Source organism: Cervus elaphus, chromosome 23 (assembly GCF_910594005.1).
Source record: "Cervus elaphus chromosome 23, mCerEla1.1, whole genome shotgun sequence".
NCBI lineage: Eukaryota > Metazoa > Chordata > Mammalia > Artiodactyla > Cervidae > Cervus > Cervus elaphus.
Genome location: NC_057837.1, coordinates 76,161,659 through 76,173,827, shown reverse-complemented (window position 1 = coordinate 76,173,827; position 12,169 = coordinate 76,161,659). Strand labels below are relative to the sequence as shown.

The 12,169-nt window shown below is 51.7% G+C and overlaps 1 protein-coding gene across 1 annotated transcript in view; it reads left to right on the top strand.

The window, feature by feature from the left end:
• PREX1 (phosphatidylinositol-3,4,5-trisphosphate dependent Rac exchange factor 1) overlaps nucleotides 1-12,169 on the top strand; it is a 176,392-nt gene that overhangs the window by 109,061 nt on the left and 55,162 nt on the right. Inside the window, exon 7 of the mRNA XM_043884896.1 lies at nucleotides 8,063-8,196. Within this exon, the coding sequence (XP_043740831.1) occupies nucleotides 8,063-8,196 (134 nt within the window). The remainder of the gene's footprint in view (nucleotides 1-8,062; nucleotides 8,197-12,169) is intronic.

Here is a 12,169-nt window from a genome sequence, read left to right as displayed (position 1 = left end):
TAAAAAATTGGTAACCCTGGGGCCGCATTTTGCACGGCATCAGCCTTTGGAGCCTTTAGTTTTTCTCCCCACCCCACCCCCAGTCACTCTCCCTCACTCTCCTTCCTGACCCGCCTGGTGTCCTTTGAATGCCAAGGTCAAGGGTCGTGTGTGAGGGTTCACTCCAGGACAGAGTTCTGGCTTTAGCACTCTTTTACGGTGGCTTTAGGCAAATGTCTTAACTTCTCTGAACCCTGCTTTCGTTCATGTACATAGTACATAGTAGGTACTCAATGAATGGGAGGTATGGCTGTTACTGGGCTTCCTTGGTGGCTCAGTGGGGAAGAATCTGCCTGCAATGCAAAAGATGCAGGCGACGCGGGTTCGATCTCTGGGTGGGGACGATGCCCTGGAGGAGGGCATGGCAACCCATTCCAGTATTCTTGCCTAGAGTGTCCTGTGGGCAGAGGAGCCCTGTGGGCTGTGGTCCAGGGGCTTACCGAGAGTCAGACACAACAGAAAGCGACTTAGTACAAGCACATGGATGTTACTGTGGCCATGATTATCAGGGGGTGGGATTCTTGATCTCCTCTGTGGCTCCCTTAAATTATTAGAGCTTTCCTGAAAATCTGTAGAAGGAAATGGGAAAATCTGAATAAATAAAAAAGTTAATGTCTGAGTAAGTACAGCTGGAATGGGAGAGTGAGACTAAAGGGGAAGGACTCTCGGACGTAGATTTTTCTCTGAATCGTCTGCCTTGGACTGTTTGGATTTTCTGGCACTTGCTTCGTTTGGGATTTCCACTTCATCTCCCCGTGTTGTGTCTGTGTGTGTTCTGTCGCTCAGTCGGATCTGACTCTTCGTGACCCCATGGACTGCAGCCTGCCAGGTTCCTCTGTTCGTGGAACTTTTCAGTCAAGGATACTGGAGTGGGTTGCCATTGCCTCCTCCAGGGAACCTTCCCAACCCAGGGACTGAACCCACCCCTCTTGTGTTTCCTGCATTAGCAGGCAGAGTCTTAACCACTTGGGCCTCCTGGAACACTGTCCCTGGGTTGGGGACTCCTAAATGAGACGGTATCGCTGGGAGGTCGAGGGTGTGACTGCAGAGGGGAGAGGCCTGTGTTCAGGAAGGAGGTGGGTGGTTGTGCATTAGTGTTTATCTTGTGCCCACTCTCCTTCCTGCCCAGCTGAGGCTGGAGAACAAATAACTGCATTTCTCAGACTCCCTGAGATGGGATGGGATCAGGCAAGATCAGATCCAGCTGCGTGAGATTTGGAAGGCGGGGTTGGGACAGAGCTCACCCTTCTGCTCTTGCAGCAAAGCACAGTCATGGTTGTGTTGGCTCTCTGTGATCGCATTTGCAGAGGGCCCAGGTTCCAGCGGCTGGGTGTCAAGGGAAGGGCTCTGTTGCGCTGTCGGTGGTGTGTGTCTGGCAGGACAGGGTGGCTTTGTAGCTGATAGTTAAGGCTGCATCACCTGAAGCCTGGCAACAGCAGCTTGGGCAGCATTTCCTGAGAGTACCAGCTTGGGCCGGCTTTCCCATTGGCTTGACAGTAAAGAATCCACCTGCAATGTAGGAGGTGTGGGTTCGATCCCTGGGTTGGGACGATCCCCTGGAGGAGGACATGGTAACCCACTCCAGTGTTCTTAACTGGAAACTCCCAGGGACGGAGAAGCCTGGGGGGCTGTACAGTCTGGGCGAAGAGTCAGACGCGACTGAAGTGACTGAGCGTGCATACTCAGCTTGCGCAGGTGGGGGTCTGGTTGTCCCTTTCCCCAGTTAGGGCGGGGGCACTGGCTCCTCTGGAGGGCTAGCTCTGCAGTGTTCTTGGCTTTCTGGCAGCTGTGATTGCAGGCTGCTCTAGCCCCTCCAAGAATTGAGTAAGGCCCTCATTTTTTTCTGCTTAAAATGCTTAGCTTGGTTTCTGTTCCTGCAACTGAAAATTGTGTCAGTTAGGGTGTTTCCTCTAAGGAATCTCGTTTCACCTTCATGATGCCAGAGCTCTGATTTGGTTTCTTGTGACCCTCCGTGGTTCCATGATGGCTCAGCTCCAGGTATCATCTGACACAAATCAGGAGAAGATGGGACCCAGTTCTCCTCCCTTGTGGAGGAAAACATTTCCCAGAAGCCCCGGAGGGACTTCCTTTTCCATCTCACTGGCCAGAAATCAGTCACTTGGCTCCTTTCACCAAATATGCTAACCTGAAGTGTTTATACAGTGGACATGTTTAAGCATCTGTCTGTTCAGGCTTTGAGCTTCCTGGCAGCCAAGGTAAAAAGAGCAAGACACATACGTTACTTAGCATTCATTTGTCAAAAAAGGAAGAAGCTGGGCAATTCTTCTGGGAGACAGAGTTCTTGACATCCAGCTAGAAAGAAAATTTCTCATGTGGGCCCTTGTGAGGAGAGCATTAAGCAAGCAGTTTGGCAGCCAGACCAGAAGTGATTTCTAGATGCCTTCTGGTAAATGCCTAGGGAAATAGGAACTAAGGGTCTTTGAGGCTCTTTTGACCCTGAAAAATCTGTAATTTGAGAATGGCCCTTATTTTGATCAGTGTTGCTGGGTGCAGTAGGAAATAAAGTGACCCAGAGTAAGAGTTACTGGCAATTACTGAGCACGTGTTACACATTATTCCAACACTGGAAGAGAGGGCTGTTGCTATCCCCATTTTACAGAGTAGAAGACTGAGGTGCAGGCTCTTGACCTTGGGTCCAGCCTTTTAACTTATAGATGATCCTGCCTTAAGCAAGCCTGTCTTATTCTCCTGGCCTCATTTCCCCCTACTTGTCTAATTTCGGGCTTCCCTTGTGGTTCAGTCGGTAAAGAGCCTGCCCACAATGAAGGAGACCCAGGTTCGATCCCTGGGTCGGGAAGATTCCTTGGAGAAGGAAATGGGAATCCACTCCAGTATTCTTGCCTAGAGCATTCCATGGACAGAGGAGCCTGGTGGACTGTAGTCCATGGGGTCACAAAGAGTCAGACACGACTGAGCGACTACACTTTCACTTTTACTTGTCTAATTTCAGAAATAGTATCTCTAAAGTAGTCTTCTGTGTCACTTTGTCAATAAAGTGAAGCATAGAACACAGATGATTTTAGGAAAATGTGACATAGTTTTCTCTATAGTAGAAAGGTTTTCAAGTTTGATCCTCACGGTGGACTTGGGAAAATGATATGTTCCAGCTAGAACAAATAATGTTTAACTGTGAAGCTGCTTGCAATAACTGCCTGCCATCAGCAGTTAGCACCTCAGGACAGGATGACTTAGGGCGGCGTTCACAGTGAGCAAAGGTGGTTGCAGGTCCCAATTTCTGATTCTCTTCTTGATACTTTCTAGTCTGTTTGACCTCTTGCCAATCTGATTAGATAGCTGTCTTCTCTCTCTTGGATATGGCTGGCAAGGGACTTGTTTCTGGAGGAGGTTGATCTTGTCTTGGCCACTCTCTTGCTCTGTGCTCAGGCTTGCATCATTAGTTTGATCTCTGATCTGTGGTTTTTTCTTAGCCTGATCCTCTATAAGCCAATTGTCCTTTTTAGTTGCGGGACTGGTTTAGTTAGAACCAGATAAGGTAATCCATAAATCCATTTTATTGAGCAGCAGGAAATGGGAGTATGTCACAAGAGTGTGGGAGTAAGTGTCTGGGCCCACCCCCTCTGCTTGGAGAGTACCTTTGCCTCAGTTTCCTTATCTGATAAGTTTGGATAGTGGCAGGAGGCCACACGGGTCACTTGAGGATTCGGGGATTAGATGAATGCAAAGCGCTCAGAACAGTGTTTTTTTTTTTTTTTTTAATTGGTTCGGAGTAAATACTCCATAAAGGTCAGGAAGAGCCGTGGCTGCAAAGCAGGATTTCTTGTTTGATTTTTTTAGATGAGAAAGCATCATGCAACTTTGGCGGGGCTTGTACCAGTGTGGGCTGACCCTCCCGCAAAGGGATGCTCCACAGACTTCCGTGAGAAGCTCACGGTCGTAAAAAGACATGCATGGTCTTAGTAAGAAAAAGAGAGAACACACCACTCTTGCTGGCTCTGGAAGCCCTGGTTTAAGAGACTGTCCACTGCTCACTCCTCCAAAGAGGGACAGCGGGAAAGAAGCGTGAGGAAAACATAAAGTCATTAAAAGGAGGGACCATAAGTAGAAGTTCTTGTATGTTCTTCCCACCCTCTCTGGGATGCCTTGTGCTTTTGCCCTCCTGAAGACCCCTGCTCCAGGCCAACAAATGCATCAAAAACGCTTTGGGTCCCCGTCTAGGAGGGGCACAGGTGGCAGAGGTGAGTGGGTAGGGCGTTAGGGCCGCCTGTCTGGTCTCAGGTCGCAGCTCACCCACTGACTAGCTGTGTCGTCGTCGTGAAAGTCGCTCAGTCGTGTCCGACTCTTTGCGACCCCAGGGACTATGCAGTCTATGGAATTCTCCAGGCCAGAATACTGGAGTGGGTAGCCTTTCCCTTCTCCAGGGAATCTTCCCGATCCAGGGATCGAACCCAGGTCTCCCACAACGCAGGTGGATTCTTTCCCAGCTCATTCTTTCCCTGAGTCACCAGGGAAGCCCAAGAATACTGGAGTGGGTAGCCTGTCCCTTCTCCAGGGGATCTTCCTGACCCAGGAATCGAACCGGGGTCTCTTGCATTGCAGGCAGATTTTTTTTTTATTACCAGCTAAGCTATCAGGGAACCCCGGACTAGCTGCATGACCTTGAACAAGTCACTTCGCTCTCCTGTGCCTTTGTTTCCTAAAGTGAACCTCCGTTTCTGTAAAATGAGAGCTGTAAGGATGAATGGAGTTCTGTGAGATACTTAGAACCGGAGCTGGCGGGTGGTAAGCCCTGAGCCTGCCTTAGCTTTCGCCCTCTTCTCTGCACGTCACTTCTCTTCTGCTCTATCTGAAGGAGGCCTGCAGCCCCGACCGGCGGACACCGCGGTGTTCAGCCTCTTCATGTGTATCTGGTCTTTAGCACCACCTCTGACCTGGGTTTGAAGATTCCGGGGAGCCTGTCGGCTGGGCTTCTCAGCAGGGCTGGGGCGGGAGGGTCTTCCTCTGCAGCATCCTGGGCACTTCAGATGCAGTTTTCTGCGTGGCCCTTGGCCGAGGCCAGGGAAGCAACTTGCCAAGCTGGGTGTGCTTCTTCTCTGCGGCCCCCTGGCCTTGGTCTGGGGCTCTTTACAGCCGGGCCCGGCGGTAGGTTCCTGCCCCAGCAGCCTTCCACCCTGAAGGGCAGCGGGCAGGACAGCACTGGTTCCCTTCATTTTGGCGTCAGCTGGTGCCCTGTATCTTACAAATCTGGGTGTCCCCTTTACTCTGAGGATAGTTATTCTAAAATACTATGCATTGGAATGCTTCCCTGGTGGCTCAGACGGGTAGGAATCCTCCTGCAATGTGGGAGACCTGGGTTCAGTTCCCGCGTCGGGAAGATCCCCTGGAGAAGGGCATGGCCACCCACTCCAGGATTCTTGCCTGGAAAATCCCATGGACAGAGGAGTTTGGCGAGCTACAGTCCATGGGGTTGCAAAGAGTCGGACACGACCGAGCGGCTAAGCACAGCACATGCAAGCAGCCCAAATCCCCTTTGGATCCTGGAAGGACGGGTGGGCCGGCACGAGTGAGGTGGGCGGAGGAGACAGAAGCACGGGGCCTCGCAGGAACTGTGGCGTGGCCGTCTGCTCTGAGCTGCCCTGTGGGCCGCGGATGGCGTCTCATCACCGGGGAGTCGCGCTCTCCCTGTGTGCACGGCTGCTGAGGCTCCAAGGGCTGCTTTTGCCCCCATACCCTCGGAGCAGCAGGCACACTACCTTGCTGGGTTGCTGTGCTGTGGGCGTCACGTGTCTGCTGGTGGCACACAGGTGTCCAGGTGGTGATTTCTGTGCCTGGGTATGTGCTTGTGTCCTGGGCTGCACAGCCCTTGACTGCAAAGAAGCTGGTTTCCCAAGACCCCGAGGGGGCTGTCTGGCACCACTGGGTGAAGGGATTTGTTGCTTCCAGCTGGCGCATGTGCACCAGGCAAACCAGCTCTGACAGCAGTGGAGGGAATTGCAGTGGGCAGTTAGCAGACAGTCTCATTTCTGAGTTGCCGAAACCAGTTCCCCGTGCTGGGTCTCAGAAATAATTGAGATGGCAGGCCTCTCTTGGGTATGAACACCTTGTCGCTCCTGGGTGCTGAGTGTCTGGGGAAGGAGATTCTGCGAAGAATCCCCGCTCTTTCAACCCTCAGTTTATTTCCAGGCAGGGACAGCATCTTGTCTCTTGATTTCTTGCTACTCTGTGATCTGCAGGTTCATAATGAATTTCCCCTAAAATAAACACTTACCGTGTCATATCCCCTGGGCCTCAGTGTCAGAGGCCCCACCTGTGGATGGGGCCTCCATCCTTATTTTGATGTTTTTAAAGTACATCAAGCACTTGAAGTTGGAGGCTCTACACAAGAGAGACTATAATGGTTTAAGTGAGATATAAGTTTAAGTGAGATAAAAATCTTGGGATTTCCCTGGCAGTCCAGTGGTTCGGGCTCTGCACGTCCACTGCAGGGGGCACAGGTTTGACCCCTGGTCAGGGAACTGAAATCTGGCATGCTGTGCAATGCAGCCAAAACAAAAACAGCAACAAAAGCAAACAACCCAGTGGTTTATTTCTCAGTAGCGATGCAGGCTGGGCATGGGGCAGCCCTGCTCCTTCTGGACCCTGGTCCCTTCCAATGCCGTCTTCTGCTGTCTGTGGCCACCTTCTAGCCTAGGCAAGGGGAGATAAGGGAGAAACGGGAGGCAGTTTTCTCTCAAGAAAAGGATGTTGGAGTGGGGCACGCTGGCCAGAATATCGTCACAGGACCACGCCTGGCGCGAGGGATGCTGAGAGGTGGAGTCTGTGGTTGGGCAGACACGTGCCAGCTGAACCACCTTTCTAGGATGGAAGAGGAGCGTGGGTCTGCGACCCCTCCTCCCCAGGGGCCCATGCTCTCCAAGGTCTCTTTCCCGCTTCCTCTCTCTTATCACTGTAAGATCTCTCTGCCCCGGCCCTGGTCCCCTCAGAGCTCCAGATGGACCTGTGTGGTCGTTGGGTCTGAGGACTCCTTCCAGCAGGGACCTCGCCCCATCCGTATCCTCAGCCTCTTTATCTTCGCCGTCCTCCCACACCTCCCCAGTGCCTTTCCTGACCACACTGCTTGAGCCCCACGAAGGTTCAGTGCACCCCACACACATCCAGCGTCTTGGTTATTTAGCACAGATGACCAGGTAGAATTCAGGAACCGTTCCCATCTCTTCTCACGTCCCCAGCTAGAGGGGGCGCTCTCGGAATCCTTCCCGTGACGGTGTTCCCTTGGGGCTGGTCACTCGTTCTGCAGGCCTTTGTTAATCTCCTCCTGGGTGCCACAGTGTGTGGGAGGTGCTAGAAGTACCGTGGCAAAGGCTTGATAGATGCTTGATAATGCTTCCTGTCTTTATGAAAGTGGCATTCTTTGTATGTATGTAATGAATTCTGCCAATATTTAAAAAATAGTTATGTGTTTATTTGGCTGTTCTCAGTCTTAGTTGCAGCACGCAGGAGCTGTAGGTGTGGTATGCGAACTCTTAGTTGCGGCATGTGGAATCTAGTTCCCCTGCCAGGGCTCGAACCTGGACCCCCCGCCTGGGGAGCTTGGTGTCTTAGCTGCTGGACCACCAGAGAAGTCCCAGAGGTGGCAGTCTTGTGGAGGAGATAAAGTAACAAGTCAAGACACAAATAAACAAGCGGGGAGGGGATTGGCAAAAAAACCAACCAAACAAAACACAACAAAACCTATAACGAAGCACAGCCTGGGCTGTGTGGGCTGAGTGCATCCTTCCACCTTGCGGAGTCCCAGGCCCCCTCTCTGAGCGGTGGTCATCTCTGTCAGCTCCTACCAGCATTATTCTGGCGCACGCACCAGAGGGCAGCCATCGATTGGGTGGTACTGGGTTTCTGCCTGTTCACCTCCAGTGGTGCATTGAGATTTTGGGGTTGTGAGGGAGTCAGGGACAGGTCTGTCTCTGGGAACCAAGAGGGGTATTCCCAAGGGCTCCCCTGGATTCACCAGCTCATACACTGCACCCCCGCCCTGTTGCTCTCCTAGGGCTCCAACCTCACGGACATCTGCACCCAGCTCCTCCTGCAAGGGACTTTGTTAAAAATCTCTGCAGGCAACATCCAGGAAAGAGCTTTCTTCCTCTTCGACAACCTGCTTGTCTATTGCAAGCGGAAATCCAGGTGAGTGGCTGGAGGCTGGGCCCGGGCTGCCGGGGTGGGTCAGGAGGCTGAGATCGGGTTGCAGTCTTGACAGTTTCTCCTGGGGCTGACATCGGCTTGTCATTTCCCTCTCTGGGCCTCCCTTTTCTCTTCTGAGTTGCGGGATTTGTTCTTGATCAGCACTCTCAGGAATATAGGATAGTTAAAATTTTCTAGTAGTCACATTTAGAAAAGCAAAAAGAGGTAGGTGGAATGAATTTAAATAATATATTTTATTTACCCCAGTATATCCCCAAATATTATTATTCTACCTAATCAGTTTAAAAAATTGATTGAGTAGGTATTTTGCATTCTTTTAAAGAATGTACACTAAAGCTTCAAAATCTAGTGTGTCTCTTATGCTTACAGCACGTCTCAATTTGTGCTAGGCATCCTTTAAGCTCAGTAGTCACATGTGGCTTGTGGCCGCCGTGGTGGACAGTGTAGATTGAGATGATCATGGCAGTTTGGAGATTTTTTTTGTGGCACTCACATCCTGTGATTCTAAGATCCAAAGATAGATGGTTTGAGGGGAGGGGATCCTTCTCCTGTTACATTTTTTTGAGGGAAAGATAGTGTCTTTCTCATTTTTGCATCTTTCATTGGAGCTTCTTAAACTTTGTAGAGTGAGTGGACGGGTGGATGAATGGTAGACTGGCCGATGGGGATGGATGTTTGGTAGGATGTGTGGGCAAATGGGAGGAGGGATAGATGCATAGTTGGAAGTTTGGGAGATTAATGGACGTAGGTGAAGGGAGGCCGGGGGACAGTGCTTGTGGATGCGTGTATGAATTGATTGGTGGACGGATGAGTGAGTAGATGAATGAGTGAGTGGTTGGAATTTAGGAGCTGGCTGGATGGAGGGATAGATAGTCGGTTGGGGGAATCTATGTTTGGGTCATTGGAGAATGGATATGAAGACATGATGGACTGGCAGAGGTGTGTTTAGATGAAAGGTGAGTTGGGGCCTTGATAAGTAAATGGGTAGATGGATGGATGGCTGGATGGTCATAACATTGGGAAGCTGAGTGGATGGTGGAGGTTTAGAGATTAGTGGGTAGATGGTCTGTTGGATGGTGTGTTGAAGAATGGTTGGTTGGTAGTTGCCATAGTGGCTAGTCCCTGGTGTGGGAGGTTGGGCGATTGGATGGTTGAGTTGATGGAGCGATGAATGAATGAGTGGAGAGAGGGAAAGTTAGGAGACGGAGGGGAGGGGGGGGCATGAGTGGATGGTTGGATGGACGAGTGGGTGGGTAGGTTGGTGGGCCAAGAGAATTCCTGCCTTTCAGTTTTCTTGCCAAGGAGGTAGAGGACAGTCGCAGCTGATTCGTGCAGCCCTTTTTGAATGAAACTTCTTCCTGCTATGTTGTTTCAGGGATGAACCAGTGACTTGCCAGAGGCTTCTTTATTCTTTTATCTAGCAAAAGCTAGGGCTGAGGGGAGGTCCAGATCTGGGCCTTACTCTCAGCATCACCTCCGCCTTCCTTCGTGGTTCTGGGCTTGTCACTTACTGTCTCCCTGAGCCTCGTGTTCCTCGTCTGATTCCGCTGGCCTCCTAAGGTTGTGGTGAGGAATTGTTCCACGGGATGAGTGAGCGGTGTTCAGTGTGGGCGTGGGGACACGTGTCACTGTCCTCCTTCAGCAGTCTGACCTCTCTGAGCCTCGGGTTTCTCTTCTGTAAAATGGGGTTCATAAAACCCCTTCTTTACAATAGTGTTTGGTTAAGAGCCGAGTTCTTTATTGTTTCTCTAGCTCCGCGACTTTGCCTCTCTGCTTCAATTTCCTCGCCTGTGGAATAGGTTGAATTATCGTGTACCCTGTAGAGCCGTTTTGAAGGACAGACCTGTTAAGTTTGCTTGGCGCGTAGTAAGTGCCCGGAACGAGTAGCTGCTGTTACTGTTAACCTCCGCAGGTGACGAGTTCCTACTCGGCGCGATTAGCACACAGTAGGCGCTTCAGCCACAGGCCCCTCCCTCTGCCCGCTCCCCTCCTTGTCCTGGGACTTGCTCCTTCTGCTCAGAGGCCTCCGTGTGCGTCCTCGCCGTCTCTGCATGGCTGGGTCAGTGTCTCTTCCTCGCGTGACGTTTTCTTCCCGCTCACTCCCTTAGTCTGTCTGCGACTCTCGTGTCCTCCTGTCCCTCCACCAACGCTGCCTTCTCCTCCCGCCTTGCGTCCTGCCTGTCCTCACTGGGGCCGTCCTGAGAGTCCTCCTTCGGCGATGCCAAGGCCACGACCGGCATCCACCGGTAGCCCCGCCCGCACCACCTCCCCGGGCCGTCTGAAGCAGGCCGTTTTCCCAGAACACGGGGGTTTAGAAAACAGCACGTCCCTTCGGGCCCCGTGGGCCCCCAGCCCGGGCCGAGTTTGCTCAGGCTTCAGCCACCCCCGCGCGGGCCCTTCCTCCGCTGGAGCGATAGCAGCTGATACTGGCGCTGCTGGACCCCCGGGGGCCTTCGGGCCGGGCCTGTGGCCGCCCGAGCTCTTGTAACGCCGTTTCTGGCCTCCGGCTTGCGAGTGAGCAGTGCCGGCTGGAGGCCGAGGGCATGTGTCACCCGGGGGAAGCTGGCAGGCTGCCACCTTTCCTGTACCGGGTCAGGAGCCCGAGGGCTGGGCTCTGAGAGGTCTCGGAGGGGTGGGGCCGTCAGTGGTGGATGGAGCTCCCGGCCTGACTCTGATGTGGTCCCAGGAAATGCCCGATGCTGGTAGGTGTCTGCCTCCCGTTATGTCTTCACCAGGCACCACCAATCTGGGTCATGGGTCAGGAGAGGTCTCTGACTCAAGAGTGCTTCTGGTCTGATTCAAAACTGGAGGCTCTTCAGGACTTCCCTGGTGGTCCAGTGCTTAAGAGCCCCCCTTTCAATGCAGGGAATGCAGGTTCCATCCCTGGTTGGGGAACTAAGATCCCCCATGCAGAGGGGCAACTAACCTCGTGTGCCTCAGCTACTGAGTCTGCAAGCTGCAATGAAAGATTCCCCAAGATACAGCAAAGATCCTGCCTGCTGCCACTAGGACCCGGGTGGCCAAAGAAATACGTATTAAAAAAAATAAAAATAGAGGCTTCTCGGGTGTCAGAAGTGGAAGGGAGAGTTTTAAAAGCCCACCTCCCCATTCTTCAGAAGAGGAAACTGGGCACAGAAGAGCTAAGTCTCACGTGTCTCAGCTGCTTGTTTCAGATCATGGAGGCGTCAGCAATATGTAGTGGTTAAGAATACAGAGACGCTGCCGCCTGCTAGCTATGTCAACTCTTAAGCCTCTGTCTTTCTGTCTGTTTAGTGGGGGTGAAAACACTCTCCATCTCATGAGGTTGTTTTTACAGGTTAAGATAAAACACGTAAGGTGGTTAGAATGATGCCTGGTACAGGGTGTGTAAAGTAGGAGAAATCTAAAACTGTGTCTCCCCTTGGTTTTGTAACACGCAGCTCACACTTCACTTGGGTCTAAAACAAGATTCTTCATTTTATTTAGGCCGTACCATGCGGCATGTGGGATCTTAGTTCCCCAACCAGGGATCAAACCTGTGCCCTCTGCGTTGGGAGTGTGGAATCTTAACCACTGGACTGCCAGGGAAGTTCCAAGACTCTTGCTTTGCATTGCAACATCTGCTCCAGACCTTTTTCTCCTTGAGTCTTTTTCATTCCTAATAAAGGGCGCCACCATTTACTCAGGCTCTGAGGCCAGAGTCTTAGCTGTCCTTCATTCTGACCTGCCTCACCTCCACATCACCATCAAGTGCTTTGCATTCTCTTATCAGACGTTGGCTAGAACCTCAATGGGATTCCGATAAAAATTGCAGGAGGGAGGTTGTGTGTCTATGTACGTAAATGATTTTTAAAGTTTACATGGAAACACAAACAGACAAAGACAGCTAAGACAGTTTTGAAGGAGGACAAAGATAGAGGACTTTGATTACTGACACCAAATCTTGCTGTGAAGCTGCTGTAATTAAGACAGTGTA